This window comes from Equus quagga, chromosome 15 (assembly GCF_021613505.1).
Source record: "Equus quagga isolate Etosha38 chromosome 15, UCLA_HA_Equagga_1.0, whole genome shotgun sequence".
In the NCBI taxonomy this organism is placed as follows: Eukaryota; Metazoa; Chordata; class Mammalia; order Perissodactyla; family Equidae; genus Equus; species Equus quagga.
In genome coordinates this window covers 42,236,087-42,255,354 of record NC_060281.1, presented here as the reverse complement: position 1 = coordinate 42,255,354, position 19,268 = coordinate 42,236,087, and the positions used below count along the sequence as shown (strand labels likewise).

At 36.5% G+C, this 19,268-nt stretch overlaps 1 protein-coding gene across 1 annotated transcript; it reads right to left on the bottom strand.

The window, feature by feature from the left end:
* Positions 1-1,402: 1,402 nt before the first annotated feature.
* Positions 1,403-1,729, bottom strand: LOC124226120 (ATP synthase-coupling factor 6, mitochondrial-like). The gene has a single exon (XM_046638940.1). It carries the CDS (start codon positions 1,727-1,729, stop codon positions 1,403-1,405), a length of 327 nt encoding a protein of 108 aa, XP_046494896.1.
* Between the last annotated feature and the right edge of the window lie 17,539 nt (positions 1,730-19,268).

Sequence of the window (19,268 nt, the reverse complement as noted above, 5' to 3'; positions counted from 1 at the left end):
AATAAGTTTATCTGAGCTGGCTTTAGTTCACTTCTTTTCAAATCTTTCAGCTATGGGTAGGAGACATCATTCAGCATGAGTAATGAAAATGTGAAATACAGCACAATGCACATTCATCTATCCTTCACTATTTTCACTAATTATTAATATTTTCCCATTACTGGTTTCCTTCTATCTATATTTTTTACTACATTTTGTTGGTGATGATGGTCAACCATTTGAAAGTAACTTGCAAACGTCATGACATTTCACCCTTAAATACTTTATCATGCTCTTCTTTTTTATCATGCATTTATGAGAATAAGAACATTTTCCTCATAACCACAATACAATTAAAACACATGACTGTTAAGATTAATTTAATTATACTTAGTCCATAATGTTGAGCCAAGACGTGAGTTTTTTGAAGAATCCAGGACAGTTTTCACGTAGATTGTCCCAGAGTCTGGCTCTCTTTGACTACTTCCTCATGACTGACTATATTTATAGCCACATTTTTTGAGGGGGGCAAAAATAGGGTGGGTTGTGGGTTTTTTAAAATTGCTCCACATCAAGTGGCACTTAACTTCAATTTTATGCCACTATTAGTCTATTGGTGATGCTCAATGTGACCACTTGGTTAAGGTGGTGCTATCTAAAATGTATCTATTGTAACACTATCTATTCAATTTATAAGGAATAGTCTGTGGGTGAGTGATATTTTCAAATCTGGTGAATACGCAGTATCCCAACATCATGGACCCAATGGGTTCAGCATCAACTGATAACTGATTATCTGTCTTTATTAAAAGAAAGTTCAGGTTACAAAGTTAATTCATTTGCCACAATTGAACAACAACAAATACATATCTCAAAATTATTAAATATAAAGTTCTTAATCTCTTTATAAAATTAGTCACTCCAAAAAATCAAAATATGGAGGCCAACAAACACAACTAAATGTGTTTGTCAGCATACAGACAGAGATGGGAATGGTTAAAAACTTAGGGATCAGAGCTACATTGTTTATTAATTTCTAGTTAGAAATTAAGCATCTACAACATAACAATCTACCAATGGGAATATACTGTTAATATTTTCAAATTGCTCAAATATTACCTGGATTGTTTTTCTTTGTTTTTCACTTTCTAAAGCCCTGTCCAAATTGTTTATTTGTTTATTTATTTGAGTAGAAAACGAAGGCAGAAAGGGGCATTTGGGAAACAGCCATGACGTCAAGGCACTCTATCAAGATATTCCTTTATTTTCTTTCTTTTTATTTTACACCCAACATCACCAAATAATTTATTTGGAATGAAAATCAAAAGAAGGTTTGACACTTACAAAATGTTTATTCTGATACTTCTGATTAGCTGTACAACTAATCTAGGACAAATTACTAAATTAATTTTACATTATTTCTTCAAGACTGGTGTTTTCCCATCATTTCAAAATCAGGATCTTCAAATATAAAGTTAGGGAACACAGTCATCTTTGCTTTACCGTATATTTGCTTAAACTTAAAAAGCTCCCTCTCGAGCGCTTGCTGATACTCCGGGCCAATCTCAAAAGGTCCTCCAGAAACCCATCCCTTAGATTTGTATTCTCTAATCTTGTCCACAAAGAACTCCTGTAAAAGATCAAGTTCCTTATTAAATGCCACTGCTGTGACACCAACGTTCCTCTGCAAATGCACTGAGGTTGCAGACTGAACGACAGAGAAGAACTTGAACAGCCTCTGAACGATCATAGCGATTCTGTTACCTGTGCTCAGAACAGACCTGCTGGAGTCATGGCCACTGCCTCCTTTCTACTTCCAGCCCTGGCACTGCCCTGATCTGCACGCCTGCCATGGCAATGCGTTACGGGCCACCATTTCCATCTGTAGATGCCCATGAGATACAAAGCTTTTCAGAAACAGTCAGGTTCCACTTTCTCTTGAGGCATTTTGAAGAGAAGGATTAGAAATAATACCAAATGCACTATCTTACCTGAATTTGAAGTAAGAAAACATAATGGACAAACACCTCTTAGAAAAGTCTGGTCAGCACTCCCCCTGGGGATGTTTAAATTGTACTAAGGAAGACAAATTAAATTATGAAGGGGTTTGAACAATAGGAAATTGTACTGAAAAGTGAAAATGAGGTCTTTCATTTTGGAAAGTCAAAGACTAAATGAAAATATAACAGCAGCACAAAAAATTATAGAGGCTGTTGATTGATGGGTGAGCAAATCCAAAAATACTAAAAACATTTGCAACACAGAAAAAGAGGTAGTTTCAGGGTCAAAGTTTTACATGGTTGCAAGTAAAAAGCCTAGAACACGTTGCCATTTAAGACTTATAAGCTAAACATATAAATTTGAGAAGTTTGACATAAATTAATGAGCGACACATTCAAATCTGAGGGTAAATACCAGTTAAGAACATTTGAGAAGAATTGTGTGAAGAGCAAGTATCATTTTTTCTTTTGTTAAATTTCTCTTAGTTTTCAGAGATAGCCGCCTAAAAAAGTTACACAAGTGAGCAATATAAAAAGCTGTATATTTCCATATTTTAGATGATGTAATTTCTTATTTTTGAAATATATATTACTTCTGCTTTCAAAAACACAACAATAAAGAAAAACCACAATTATGCTCTTGTGTTGGTTTCCAAATTATTAGTATTATTCTCTAATATAAAATAATACACATTCATTTCTGAGAATAATAAAGAGGATTAATGCATTATCTCACAGCTGATAAGTGATTGCTATTAACGTTCAGTGTATTTTTTTCTCTTTTTTTCTAATTATTTCCTTTTATATTTGGTTCACACTGTATATGTAGTTGACACTCCATCTCATATATTGATTTCTTATTTAACTTGTGAATTTGAGTCTCTGAGAAGAGGAGCATCTGTCTATGTCACATATTGGGACTCTTGACAAATAAAACAAAATAATGAAACGAAAACTCACTAGGCTAATAAAATAGGTCTCCTGGCAAGGTAAGATTTCAAAATCCTGCTAGCACTTCTCTATTTAGCATCACAAATAGATGGTCATCTGGGTGCAAAACTTCTTTCCCTCATCCCAAACCTCCTGAATGATCCTTTTTAATTACAAAAATGCAAATCTAAAAGGTGTGATTTGTCTTCATGAAACTTTCGTGTAATTTAGCCATTGTTACCATTCCTAACTATCCTTATTTGGCATGGTTCTTGACAGGCATGAGGTAATCTTTCCTCGGATTCAGGGAACCTTCTGGGTGAGAAGTTTCAAAAGTGACCCTGAGATTTGGTGGATGGGTTGTAATAGTTACGACTGAAATCTTGGGTCAGGAAAGAACAAAGGCCCCAGAGAAGAACTCACTGTGAGGAGAGCAGAGCCATCTGGATTTTCCACCAGGCTCTGGCATTTCATGGAGAAGGCCTGATAACTTGTGGCTGAAGCTGGTACCCACTCTGGGCTCAGCTACCCTACCAAAGTACCATGTTTGGGAGATAACAGCCAAACCTGTGAATGTGAACTAAAAGACTTGCTTCTGTCACATCCAGTTCTGGGGCACCACTGGGGCCTGTACAGAAATCTGGGTTGCCAAGAGCATTGTGGCATACACAGCCCCACACACGGCATCAAGATGGGAGCAATGTAAGCAAGACCAGATCTTACCAGTGTAAGCAAGATCAAGATCATTGATTCCAGTTTCATTTTATCCTTCTCTTGAGGCTTTTGAAAATAAGCCTAACTCCTTTAAAATGAGTGGGACTCCATGGGTCTTTGGGCACTTCAGGTGAGTGCCATGAGAGGGAGATCTTGGACTTCTTGTTGATAACAAGAAATTATTAAAGGTGGAAAAACAAAGCAAACAAGTCAAACAAACAAAACAATGTCTTTGAACTTCAAGGTGATATATCCAGTGATGCAGATTATGTGATTCTCCCCAAGCATGAAGGAGAGCCAAGGACGTTAGTGGCCCCAAACAGTTGCCTTTGTCCAAGTTACTATTGCTCTCAGTACTAAGGAAACTAACCAGGTAGAAGCATGTGATGTCATGAAAGATGCACTCATTCGCCAACTGAGACAATTTTTTTAAACTTGATTTTTTTAAAAAAGAAAAGTTTAACGACTAAACGCTTGGAAACTAAGGTTGTCTTTTAATATTTTACTTTCATAGCATTGTTAACTAACTAATAGAAGTCTATATGAGGAGGAAGGCATAGTATTCTAATTTTTAAGAGCATCAGCAATCATTGCTGTTGCACTCTTCATTGTTGCCACTATACTCTTCAAATCCGCTTGAATGAGAATATATATTTGCCAAAATCTGTACACTAATTCTGAATCTTCACTTGACTGATTCGCAGAAGATTGGTCTTAGCATGGTCAATGATTTGTTTGTTTTATTTAAGGGTAATTTTATAACCCTTCAAATCGCTCATTGTGACATTTGTTTACTGAATGATTGCCTTGGTAAATGCAATTCTTACTTTTCAGACAATTAAGCAAATGTTTTCAGAAATATAGAATTTCCCCAATCAATAAGACCTTGAAAGTTAACTAAATTTCAACTGTTACAAGTAAAAGACCGATATGTCCTTATGCCCCCCCTACCCCCGAGACTATGTGAATAACTATTTTTTAAGGAAAAAGAAAAGAAACTCTCTATGCATTTAATCAGGCTAGACCAGCCTATTTGGTAGCTGTCACTTGAAATGGATGTTGTGTCACCTTCTCGTGAATGGATGAAAACATACCCCCTAAATAAATGCTAAACAGGACTCAGCAGCCACAGAGTGTAAACAGGAGGGTGAAGGGGTGGGGCAGGCATAATAAAAATAAATAAATAAATAAATGAACCAAAAGTGTTTTACAAAGCGCAATGATAAATCTCTCTGGGCTATCATTGTTGCATTTATTTGAAAGATAGGAGGCATCGTTTGGGCACACCTTGAGCCATTTTATCTTTACAGTTTGGCAATGGCATTTTTCCTTCAGGGAGAGAGAAAAGGATGGAAAGGAAAAATCAAAACAAAGGAGGACAATAGAAGAAGAGACAGAGCTCACAAACTTGAGTTATTGCTAACATCATCAGAATGTCCATTTCAGTCAGCCCTTCACTACGATACGATCCAGGAACTGGGAATCTTGTGGGAATTTTGTATACATTGTTTTTTCAACTTTTAAAGATGGGGTCGTCAAGCTGAATTACTACCTGGATAGAAAGAAAATGAAAGATTTAAAATTGCGGAAAATGGTAAAGCTGATAAATTATATTTTATCCCTGTCAGCTATTTTCTTACTCTGAATTGTGGGATTGAAGTAGATTTGTTTAAAGGATAAGAGAACAAAAAGGACTTTAAGGAGATGAAAACATTTATCAGAAAAGTGGTAGAATCACATGTGGGGAGAGATCTCTTATCATTTGAGAAAACATTCAAAAGATCGTATTCATTTTTTCCAAAATAAGGACAAGTTTAGAGCATTGATATCATTTCTCCTATCTTTGTTAACTGCTGTACCTCTGTACCCAATGTAGACAAATCCGGGAACAGCAGAAAGAGAAATATTAAAATGAGAACCTAGCACTAATGCTGTCAATGAGAATGCTATTTTCCCGGTAACTATTACATAATGGCCAAGCTTCCATCTTCCTCTTTCCCATCAAATCAGGAAGCACTTCACAATATGATCTTAACCACCGACTCTTGTGAGTTCTTGGTTCTTATTCCGGCCTGTGAGTAGGAGAAGACAGGGCAGACTCTCAAAGGCCCCTCTGACCTTGGGCTGCCATTTGGTTCCAAAATCAATGCCAATTTTTGGGTTTTGTAATGGCAGACCTCTTGGTACTTTCATGTACCAAAATTTCCTCCAGTTACTGTGGCTACATAACAAATCATCCCCAAACTTAGTGACATCAAGTAATTATTTCTTATGCTCATGGACTGTAGTGGTTCAGGAGTTCAGACAAGATACAGCAGAGATAACTTCCTCTGCTCCTTGATGAGTTCTGGGGCCTCAGTGAAAGACTCGAGGGCTGGAACTAGAACCATCTGAGGGCTATTCACTCAGTGTCTGGCTGTTGATGCTGACTATGGGCTAGGAGCCTGGGTTCTTCTCCCTGTGGGCCTCTCATTTTGACCTCTCTAAGTGAACTAGTGAGGGCTTCCTATCAGCATCGTGGCTGGATTCCAAGGGCAAACATCCCAAGAGAAAGAGAGCCAGGAGGTATGGAAGCCATGCAGTGTTTTTTGTGATACATTCTATTTATGGGAAAAGAAGTCTGCTCAACGTTCAAGTAGCAGGAGAGGGTGAGAGGAGGCTTCATCTCTTCATAGGGAGTGGCAAGGTTTTGGAAGAGCATGAGGGACCAGAAATATTGCCATGACCTTTTTGGGAAATATAATCTTCTTCAACTAGGAAACTAAAGTATGGAGCAGTTAAGAGATTTCCTCAACAGATTCATATCTGGCAGGTGGTGGGGCAGAGAACCAATCCCTCTCTTGCATACTCCAAAAACTTTCTTCTTTCAAATTACACAACAGTGAGGAAATATTAACCCCAGCTGGATGGGAGTTGCCCTCAAGAGGGAGGTGACATCTTCAGCGAAATAAAGGCTCATAAAGAGAGAAAAATGAAAACACACTGAGTCATTTCACAAAATTGGCATCATCCCAGCCTGGTCTGCAAGAATTAAATATCATTTGAGTGTGTTATTGGAAAGTGTTCTGCCATGAAGAAATTTCCAACTTTAAAACTCTTGAGATTTAAATCGATAAATATTATGGGTAAAGTGTCTGAAGATGTAAACTCTACTATTGGTTTTAATATGTAAATATGAAAGGAATACTTAAAGTATGTACAATAACAAATAGGACCTAAAAAATATAATGTGATATGAGATATTTGCCAGTATCAAAGGAATGCCATTGGACAAAACAAACATGTCTGCTGTTACTCTAAGTAGCTAAAATATAAAGCGTGCTGAATTAAGTTTGACCTCTAAAAAACTGTTAGTGATTTCTGATTATGATTGTTTACCTTATATAAACCTGAAAGACATACATAAGATTTAATTATGTTATTATACATAAATATTATACCACAAGGGCAACTTCTTTATTAAAAATACTATAGCTACAAAAGCGTCAATGATAAGAAAAAAATATATTACCAGGAAGGGGGAGTTACATTAAATATGATGACATCTTAGCCTGGCTTCTCCCCAGGCGAGCAGTAGACAGATTCTTGTATTGAGTTAGTTTGTGTGGGAATGATTCTAAGGAAGCAGGACTGCAGAAAGTGGGATAAAAGAGCTAGCAGGAAAAGCAACAACACATGGGTGAGTTTTTGAATTAGTCACCCAATTCCAACAGAAGTTTCTGAGGACACTAATGGAATGGATCTCAGATTCCTCTGCTGGAGAATGAAATTCCATCCTTCATTGGACAATGATGATCAAATGGGCATTCACGCCCCTCTAATCCTGCATGCACATGCTGAGAGCAGAGCAAGTTCCCATAATGTCCCAGTTGATTATTTCAGAGGAGCCACAGGGCAGAGAGTGAGACATATGCAGCATAGGAGTGAGGCAATATCTTGTCCAAATATACCTGTGCAAGGCTGGAGTATGGATGTGTAATTTACATCAAATGTAATGCACAGATCTTTTTTTTTTTTTTTTGAGGAAGATTAGCCCTGAGCTAACATCGGCTGCCAATCTTCCTCTTTTTGCTGAGGAAGACTGGCCCTGCGCTAACATCTGAGCCCACCTTCCTCTACTTTATATGTGGGACGCCTACCACAGCATGGCTTGACAAGTGGTGCCATGTCCGCACCTGGGATCTGAACCTGTGAACCCCGGGCCGCCAAAGCGGATGTGCGCACTTAACCGCTGCACCACCCAGCTGGCCCCAAAATGCACAGATCTTAAATGTTCAGTTTAAGGAGAGTTGACTGGTGTATAAACACATGAAACCTTCACTCTAAGCAAGATATGACTGTCACCATCACCCTAGAAAGTTTCCTAAAGTCTCTTTCTCGTCAATTCTCTCCAACTTCAAGGCAATTACTCTCTGATTTTTATAACTTTAAACCGGAATTTTAATTTAAATTAAATTAGTCTGTTCTACAACAATATAATGTAATACAAATATATACTCCATTGTGTATGACTTCTTTCACTCAACATAATGTTTTTGAAGTTCGTTCATGTTGTTATGTACACTAGTTGTTCATTTCATTCTATCCTCGGGTGGTATTTTTTTTGTTGGAATGTACCACTATTTGTTTATCCATTCCCTCATTGATGGCATTGTGTTTTCCAGTTTTGGAGAATTATGAATAAGCTTCCTATGAAGATCCTTGTCCACACATTTTTGTAGACATCTGTTAATATTTCTTTGGGGCAAGTACCTAGGAATGGAATTACCTACTCATAGAGTATGTACTCAACTTTGTAACAATGTTGCTAAGCAGTCCTACATATGATGGTGCCATTTTACAGTCCCACTAGTTGCTCTGCATTCTTGCCAGTTATCTTAGTCAGCAGGGGCTGCTATAGAAAATGCCGTAGACTGGGTGACTTCAACAACAAATATTGATTTCTCGTAGTTCTGGAGGCTGGGAAGTCCAAGATCAAGGTGCAAGCTGATTTGATTTCTGATGAGAGCTCTCTTCCTGGTTTGCAGACACTTCTTGCCCTAGCTTCACATGGCAGAGACAGAGACTCTCTCTCTCCAGTCCCTTCTCATAAGGGTACTAATCCTATTCATGAGGCTCCACCCTCAAGACTAGTTACGTCCCAAATGCTCCATCTCAAGATACAATCGCATTGGGGATTAGGGCTTCAGCAAATGCATTTTGGTGGAAGACAAAGATTCAGTCCATAGCATCAAGGTTGTATATTCTCTGTTTTGTGTTATTTTGTAATAATATTCATTCCAATGGGTGCGGAATGGTATCTCATTCTGGGTTTGCTTTGCATTTTGTAAAGAATAGTGCGGTTAGGCACCTTTTTAGGTGCTTATTGGTCATTTTTTAATCTTTGGTGAAGTGTGTCTTCAAAGCTTTGGTCATATTTAATTGGGTTGTGTATTAGTTTTCTATTGCTGTCCTAACAGATCACCACAAACTTAGTGGCTTGAAGCAACACAAATTTATCATCTTACAGTTCTGTAGAAGTCTGACACAGGTCTCACTGAGCTAAACTCAAAGAGTCACAGGGTTTCGATTCCTTCTGGAGGCTCTAGAGGAGAATCCCTTTCTATACTGTTTCCAGCTTCTACAGGTTGCTCACATTCCTGGATTCATGACCTCTTCCTCCACCTTCAAAGCCAGAAATGTTTCAGTCCTCTAACGATTTTTGTAGTCACGTCTCCCTTTCTCTCTGAACTCAGCACTGAAGAGATCTTCTGATTTTAAGAACACATGATAAGATTGGGCCCACTCACATTATCCAAAATAATCTCATCTCAAAACCCTTAATTTAATCACACTTGCAAATTTTCTTTGCCATAAAAACTAACATATTCCCAGGTTACAGGGGCTAAGATGTGGGTATCTTTTGGGGTCTCCTTATTCTGCCTACTACAGGTCACTTGTTTTCTCATTGTTGACCTGTAGGAGGTCTTCATATTTTCTGTATACACAGACAGACACATACAATTTTTCTTAGTCTTTAATCTCTTTTGGTGAGTATAAAATTTCATTTTTGATTAAGTCCAATTTGCTGTTTTTTCTGTCTTTTTCCTTTTTGTACTTTTTTTGCATCCTATGAAAAAACATTTACTTACTCCAATACTGAGAAGATTTTCTCCTCCGTTTCCTTCCAGAAGCTATATTGCTCCAGGCTTCGTGGTTAGGTTTATGATCTTTCTTAAATTAAATTTGCATATGAAGTGATGTAGTGGGAATACTTCTTCTCTTTAATAAAAATATCTAGTTGTTCCAGCAGTATTTGTTAAGATCTCCCCACTAAATTGAACTGGTGCTGTGGCCATAATTTAGTTCTGTAGGTCTATTTGTGGTCTGTAGCTCAGTTACATATATCTGTTTGTCGATGCTTGCTCCATTACATGGTCTCATGATTGTTGCAGCATTAGAGTAAGTTTTAGAATCAGATATGTAAAGCCTTCCATGTTCTTCTTTTAAAATTTGTGTTAGTTTTTTATGTTATTTACATTTTGATGTAAATTTTAAAATCAGCTTGTCAATTTCTCCCAAATTATGCTGAAACTTTGATTGCGATTGCATTGGATCTCTTTATGGAGGAGTGAGGAGAAAAGATGTATTGAAAATACTGAGTCTCCGGATCTATACATATAGTATTTCTCTCCAGTACTTAGGTTTGAGAGGAAAAATCCTCTCTTATTACCAATTTGGGAAAACACTTTCAATATTTCACTATTATGAAGTTATCTGTAGTATTTCATAGATGCTCTTCATTATGTCAAGGGAATTTCCCTAACTTTCTAGTTGGCTGAGAAGTTTTACTATAAATGAGTGTTGGATTTTGTCAAGGATTTTTTTTTTAGCACCAATTGACATAATCATAGAATTTTTTTCTTTTCTTCTGTTTATGTGGAATTCCATCACTTTATCTTCTAATGTTAAACTAACCATACACTTCTGGTGTAAACTGTACTGGTTATGATTATTATCCTTTTTATGTATTGGTGGATTTGATTTGCTGATATTTCTTATAGAATTTTGCATTTATATCGTGGGACTTTCTGATCAGAAACTCTAAAATTCTTTTCTTTGCCTGAATTGTCATTGTCAGGCTTTTTTTCAGTTACACAAACCTCATAAAAATGAGTTGGGAAGTTTTTCTATCTCCTCCTAAAATTAGTGTCATTTCTCACTTCTTAAGGTAGAAACTGAGACAATTGTTCTTAAATATTTCTTCTTTTCTAATAAATATACTTATAGACATAAATTTCCTTCAAATCATTGTTTTATCAATCCACAATTTTCAATATGTTGTATTCTCATATTCATTCAGTTTGGAATAGTTTTGAATATCTCTTGTGATTTCTTTCTTGACCATAAATTATTTAGAAGTAAGTTTGATTAATTTCCAAATATTTTGAAATCATCTGTATCACTATTATACTATAGAAATATATTGTGAGTTACAGATATAATTTTAAATTTTCAATAAAAAAGTTCAAACAAAATAAATTAAATTTAGTAATATATATCTTTATTTTTTATTGAAGTATAATTGATATACAATATTGTATTAGTTTCAAGTGTATAACATAGTGATTCAGTGTTTTTATACATTGTGAAATGATCACCATGATATATCTAGTTACCATCTGTCGCCATACAAAGTTGTTACAATATTACTGACGATTTTCCCTGTTCTATACATTACAGCTATGTGACCTATTTATTTTATGACTAGAAATTTGTACCTCTTAATCCTCTTCACCTATTTCACCCATCCCCCACCTCTTCTTCTCTAGCAACCACCAGTTTGTTCTCTGTATCTATGAGTCTGTTGTTTATTTTATTTGTTTGTTTTGTTTTTAGATTAGACATATAAGTGAAATTGTATGGTATTTGTCTTTCTCAGTCTGACTTACTTCTCTTAGTGTAATACTCTTACGTCCCTCCATGTTGGCACAAATTGCAAGATTTCGTTCTTCTTTGTGGCTGAGCAATATCCATTGTATATATACCACATTTTCTTTATCCATTCATCTATCAATGGACACTTAGTTTAACATCACTAATCATCAGGGAAATGCAAATCAAAAACACAATGAGATATCTCCTCATTGGAGAATAGCTATTGTCGAAAAGACAAGTAATAATAAATGTTGGTGAGGATGTGGAGAAGATGGACCCGTTATGCACTGTTTGTGGGAATGTAAATTGGTGTAGCCACTATGGAAAACAGTATTGAAGTTCCTTAAAAAATTAAAAATTGAACTACTATATGACCCAGCTATTCCACTTCTGGATATATATCCAAATAAAACAAAGACATTAATTTGAAAACATATATGTACCTCTATGCTCACTGCAGCATGGTCTACAGTAGTCAAGATATAAATTTGGTAATATATTTTATTAAACTCAATATGTCCAACATAATCGTTTTAACATGTAATCAATATAAAATGATTAACAAGATATTTTACATTATTTTTGTATGAAGTGTTTGAAATTTGATATGTATTTTACCTTTACAACATGTCTAGATTTGGAATAGCCATGTTTCAAGTGTTTGATAGGCTCATGGGGCTGTGGGTTAGCATGCTAGACAGCATAGCCCTAGCAGGAAGATATTCTGCTTTTTCCTGAGAGTCCCCATCTTGGGCGTCTGTCTAGGCTAACATGCTTGATTTAGAAATGTTGGAAGAACAGAATAATAACAATCTATCTCTGCTGGAGGCTAGGACTAGGGTTCTCTTATCTGAGTAGTCTATTTTTCCAAACAGGTAAAATAAGTGCCTCTGTAGATAATAGAGTGTCAAAAGTAGCATCTCTAACTTACACAGGAAGTAGGAGATGAAATCAGTGCCTCCGGAAGTTGAGCTTGGGCTCATCCATGACACACTAAGAATCCTCAGGAAAAAAATGGAGATGGGGGCCGGCTCTGTGGCCGAGTGGTTAAGTTCGTGCGCTCCGCTGCGGCAGCCCAGGGTTCGGATCCTGGGTGCAGACATGGCACTGCTTGTCAGGCCACGTTGAGACGGCGTCCCACATCCCACAACTAGAAGGACATGCAACTAAGATATACAACCGTGTACAGGGAGGGTTTGGGGAGACAAAGCAGAAAAAACAAACAAAAGATTGGCAACAGTTAGCCCAGGTGCCAATCTTTAAAAAAAAAAATGGAGATAGTTCTTTATCAATTTTATTATGCAGAGCAATTAGCTTTCCCAAGTCTCTGTCCCAGGCTGCACTCTCAAATTATCCTTAATTGGGCAGTGGGGGAAATCTTCTGTTTGACATCATCAATCCTCTAACAAGAGCGAATTGGAATTATAGATAGCAATAAATTTGTTTTGAATAACACCTTGGTTATTTTCTTTGTATTTTCTTGGTTTCTTTATCATTTGCTTCCTCACATTTCTCCACAGTTTTTATTGGCCTCTCTCAATTTTAAGATAATTTATGAGACCAATTTTTGTTGTTGAAATCTATCTCTCTACCTGTCAATGCATGCATTCATATACACATGCCGGCATGTATATATACCGGCATATCCGTGTGTGCGTGAGTGTGTGAGTGTATTCATGTCTGCATGAAAGATTCTCAGACTTATTATCCTAAATATGGCCATTGCAGGTCCCAAGGTCACATTCTTTTCTTATTAAAGCCCTGATTTGTAACATAGTTTCTCTCTATGGAGACTATGTTTTCAGTTTGCAAGATCTCTCACTCTTACAATTAGATTATGGGCCTGATTTTCAGCAGTGAGCCCCTTAGCTGTATGACATGGGGCGTCTATAAATGCCACTATAGAAGTACTCTGGTTTTGAAACATGATCATATTTAACTGAACTTGGCTTATCATTTTCTTTTTTCAGGGTTTCCACAACAATAATAAAGCCAACTAGCTTCACAATTCTTCTATTTACAAGTGTCCCCAGACTGTTGAAGTACCACAGCTATAATGTAACTCAGTGCTTCGAAAACTTTATTGTGCAACTGAATTACCTGAAAGATATTAAAACACAAATTGCCCTGCTGTACCCCGCAGAGTTTCTGACTCTATATGTCTTGTGCGGGGCACAGTAATTTGCATTTGTAACAAGATCTCAGGAGATAGTTTGACAACCATTGTTACAACGCTTCATCTCCCACCCATTCCTTCTCCCAATCCTCCAAAGATGAGAAAATTTGTAATTGTGATGCTAACAAGGAATTTCTGAAAAGCATTATTAAATAAACCTCAGAAGTGTATACATTAAAGGCTAGAAAAAGGAAACATTGATCCATTTATCTTCTATCCCATTGGTCAAGGTTTGTCCCATAGGCATTAGCATCCCTGACCTTGTAGATTGCTCATACATGAATGCAGAATGCTTGCTGGTGATTTCCTATCATGTCTTAGAGAGTCTCAGGGAAGGAAACAAAAGAGACACAGTGCTGGTCTGCGAGGAGGCCTTGTCTAGTTGCACCTGTGTAAAGGTGGGTAGAGCCTGCATGAGACCATTGAGGCAACAAAGGCTAGAGTTAAGAAGTGGAGCAGAGAGGATTTTGAATGAGGAACAGGAGTCCAGAACAATAGCGTTTGTGCAAGCAAGGTTCTCTCTGTTTTATTGTTAAGCCTGAATTTGGTTTTACAAGCATATTCTAAATATTTTTACAACATAGTCTATTAAGGCTTTCAACTGAACAGAAATTCGTCACAAAGAAAGGTGATAACAATCTCACTTAAGGAAATTGATATGCTTAATCTGGAGGATTTTTAAAAAGCAGCAAAAAAACACATGAGATTATTTTTAAATTCACTTAAAATTTCAAATGCGTTTTTTAAATTTCTAGTTCCCTGGTATAGAAATAAATAAATTTGGTTAGCATGTCTATGATAGGAAAGTTCTGAGTAAAGAAGATATAATATTCAATATTCTGTAAATTAGATTACTAACAACCTAAGGGGATCATGGTATTTTTTTTGTTGGCATATGTAAAATTTTGATAATTTTTCTCTATATTTTTTGTTTTTATTTTAAGGTTAAATAGGGTAGTAATCCTCGGGGAAATAAGTTTGCATCTATTCACTCATTCTTTTCCATGTATGTCTTTAATAAATGAGTACATTTCAGAAAGGCTATGTTTATAATGGGGAAAAGTGCCAAATAATTTCCCAAGAGCTTTATTTTATAGCTTTCCCAACCTTGAATACTAAGGTTAATAAGAATTCGTTATGTAGTGACAGGATTACAGCAACTCTTTAATATGGTATAAAAGAGATTAGACTTTGATAATTTCAGGGGAATATTAATTATTTTTCTAATGTTAAATGTTATCTCTTGTTTTATTAAGCTAACGATACTAATCAATTATCAGTAGAATGTGAGATGTAAGGAATTTTTCTAGTTTCAGTATTTGCTTTTCATTATCTATACAGTGAACTGACTCTCCAGAAACTGGAACCACTTTTGCTGCTTAGGAGGGGCTCCATAAATGTTCTTGACTTGACCCATACATTTCCATAGAGAAGAAACACAGCTAGAAATAGGTTATTGTCTCAATGATGTAACTAACTGGCCCCTAAGTATTCTGAATCCATAATCACCTACAACCATTAGTGAGTGCCCTCCAACCAGCTAAGTAATTGCATTGAAATCTACTGTTTATTAATTTATAGATACATTCATGAACTATTTTTAATACATTCCAGGGCTCTGGCTATGTGCTCAAACTAGAAGAGAATAATCAACATTTTCCCTGCTCTCTTAGAGGTTACTGTCTAGTGCAGGTGACACACTCATTCACAGCTCATTTTAGAACAACAGTGAGAAGTAAAAAGACGTGTGCATGCACAGCAATTCTGGGAGATTAGTGGAGGGTAAACAGTCTAGTCTGATTGAGACATCAAGGACCACTTTGGAGAGTGGGCTGCATATGGTAAGAAACTACTAAGTGATAGGAAAATGGGAGGGAAGAGAAACCTTTCTAAGAAGAGGTAGACTTCAGCAAAGATCTGTGAATGGTCATTTTGTGGGATAAACTACAAGTGGTTTAGTTCTGCTGGATTCTAAAGCGTGAAGCAGAAGTAAGGGTTAATTGAGCCGAAGATCCAAGAGGGGTTTCATTCTCTTGTCTAGGAGTTTGGACTTTATTCTGGAGGCAAACGGCTTACTGAAAGGTGTGAATTCTCAAAAGACATATATTTGCACTAATGTCTGCATAGGTCCAAATTCCCTATTACAATATCTGTACAACACAAGATTTAGTAACCTTAGTCCTGGGTTCTAGTGGTGACTACGACTAAGTAGTAACTTAAAGTGGTCATATAACTTTGTTCTCAGTTACTCTAGCTGCTAAATGATGAACCACCTTATCGTGTTTCAAAGCATTATTTGACATATCAAACAGAATAGCAGATGTGATAACAACACCCAAAGGTACAAATATATCTTATATTGACACAGGTATTAATATTATTTCAAGTCCTTAGAATGCGGGTATTTGATGCACAAAACATTACTCTCCCACGCAAATGCTCATTCACTTGGATCAAGTCTGTAACAGGGCGTAGGTAGTAAAGTGGGAGAGTACTGACAAGATGCATACTAGATTTTTTTTTTTTTAAAGATTGACCCTCAGCTAATATCTGTTTTTGCCAATAATTTTCTGTTTTCTTCTTCTCCCCAAAGCCCCCCAGCACATAGCTGTATATTCTAGTTGTAGGCCCTTCTAGTTCTGTTTTGTGGGAGGCTGCCTCAGCGTGGCTTGAGGAGTGGTGCTAGGTCTGCACCCAGGATCCAAACCAGCAAAACCCTGGGCCACTGAAGTAGAGCACACGAACTTAACCACTCAGCCACCGGGCTGGCCCCTATACCCCACATTTGGGTATATGAGACATTTTTGTGTTTTGCATTCTTTGTGCAATTGATCTAAATATTCACTATGCATTTCTCTTTGATGTTGCCTTTACTTATATGTATATTACACATTCTCAGGAAATATCCACAACTTATAAGAACTTATTCCTGGTTTACAACTTCTTTGAGGAGGCTAAATCCTAAAAGAAGGTTTGAAATGAGCTCCTTTCTGACTGTATGAGAGGAAAAGAAATAGGAAATCTCATATATAATGTTTGCAAAAGATTAAAACAGACTCTTCACTTCCTCAGGCATCGTGACTCATTCTTCGCTACCCCAATTCCATTTTTTATGTGCATTTGTATTAGAAAAAAAGACTTAGCATTCCAGTAGTTCAATATCACCTTCAACCTTCTCTCATCTTTGTGGAGAGCCACAACCTTTGGACGTCTTGTTTATTGAGTTACCCTACATAAGGTATTAGGGGCTTAAACAAGCCACATTTGCAAGTAGCATGTATGTAAGTTCTGGGGCCGCATTCATTTGTTTCAGTCTCCTCACTTTCCACTCTCTGTCCTCACCAGATGTATACCGCTCTTGGCTTCTATCGAATTTAATGAATGCTCTTAAATGTTCTGGGAAAGAGAGCAGAGTCAGGGAGAAATAGGGGCCACAAAAACTGTGCAAGCAAAGTGATGTCGTCACTGTTGCTGCTCTAGTGCAGATCACAGTGGGATGGCCTCAGAGTAAGTCCTTCCTGTGCCCGGTAAAAATGAAAACAATGTTGTAATAAATTAGCTGGAACTGCGCTTCCCTAGGGTCTGGTGACAGCATGACAAATAACCCTTTGCATGTACGATCTGGCTTTTCCTCTGCCAAGGTTTCCTATCATAATATTTTCAGGCCTTAAGTCATGGTCATCAACACTTGATTAATACAAGGAGGGAAAGTTAAGATAACATTAGGCATATATTTCCTTGGACAATACAACATAGTAACAACGTAATATTGGATCTGGTTTAAGTTTTTATCAGTCATTATAAGGTTGATCATTTTTATACATAATGAGCAGTTGAAATGTTCCAATCCTTCTCATAGAGTAAATAATTTGAATCTTCCTAAAGGCACATCTTAGGTTTGTAAACCTCTGATCTTTGAGGTATATTTCCTAGTATTCTTATTTTCTAATTTTTGTAAAGGAGCAGCTTAAACCTCACAGCAGTATTTGTATGCAGAATTTATTCTTCAGTACATTTTCCATTTTATATATATATGTATGGAATAGATATATGTACATATATAAATTATGTATATTCAATCGTGTTTTATAAATATTTATATCACATTCACTTAACCTCAATCCATCAAATAAATTCAGTTATATTTGTATAACTTTCAGAGGAAAGGAATAACTTAGCATCTAACTTTTCTAGCTAAACTGCTATTGCCATAAATAAAGCTGTATTTACTCTCTGTATCCCAGTCATAATTTTTTTCTAATAACAAAAGGTAAGCCACAAACATCCCTTTGCCATTAATTATTGCACCAAAGAAAATGAATGTTCAAGTAAATAACAATAAAACTGATTTTTACTGAATAGCAAAGCTAGATAAAGGAAGAATAAAAATTGTTTTTGTTTTTTGAAGGATAGCTCACATTACTAAATTAACTCCAAGGTATGAATATAATTTGGTCACTATACATACATTTATTTTTTGTAGCACTTCTCATCCCTCAGGCCCTAAAGAATATAATGCATTCAGAATCCTGTGATTCTCTCTACTTGGACTGAGTGTGTTTGCATGTGTGCACAGGTGCACTGTGTTTTTCTGTGTATGTATTTAAAGAGAGTAATAATAATAACTATTATGTATTCAACACCTAATACATACCAGGTACTATTTTAAGGATTTTATATTTTTTATCTTATTTTGTTTATAAAATGACTGTATAAGTAGATACTATTGTAGCTCCTTTTTAAAAATGAGACATCAGAGCCCTGATGGCCTGGCAGTTAAAGTTCAGCATGCTCCACTTGGGTGGCCTGGGTTCAGTTCCCAGGTGCAAACCACATCCCTCCTCTGTCAGTAGCCGTGCTGTGGCAGTGGCTCACATAGAAGAACCAGAAGAACTTACAACTCTACAAACTATGTACTGGGGCTTTGGGGTGGGGGAGGAAGGAAGAAAAAATAGGGGACGATTGGCAACACATGATAACTTAAGGTGAATCTTCCCATGGAAAATAAATGAATAAATAAAATAAAAATAACTTTAAAAATGAGGAATCTGGAGCAAGTAATAAGCTAGCTGAAACCATTCAGTGAGAAAATGACAGGACCAGAATTCAAAACCAGTAAGTTCGTCTTAGGAGCTTCAGCTCCTAACCAGGGTGCTGTAGTTCAAAAAGAAAGGATTTGGCGCCAAAGGCAGAAAAAAGAGAATAATTATCTCAATGACCTTTCCCTTCACATATATTTTCTTTATTTCTCAAAGCTAAGTATAACTGGATTCCATGGAATTCTTGTAAATCTCCTGAAGGAGAAATCCTCCTGATTAAATTCACCACATTTCTATGCCTCCTTTACTATACTCATTCCACTTTATTTAAATCAAAAGTCAAATTAAAATTGAACATATCTGAATGATCATAAAAACTGCCACAGTACATCCAAGCTTTATTAACATGGAAACACACTTATTGAATACTGAAGGTTCATATGCCATAAGAAATGACCAATAAAAGGGAGGGTTTTTTTTTTGTCTGACCAAAAGCAGGACCTGTGTTTATTC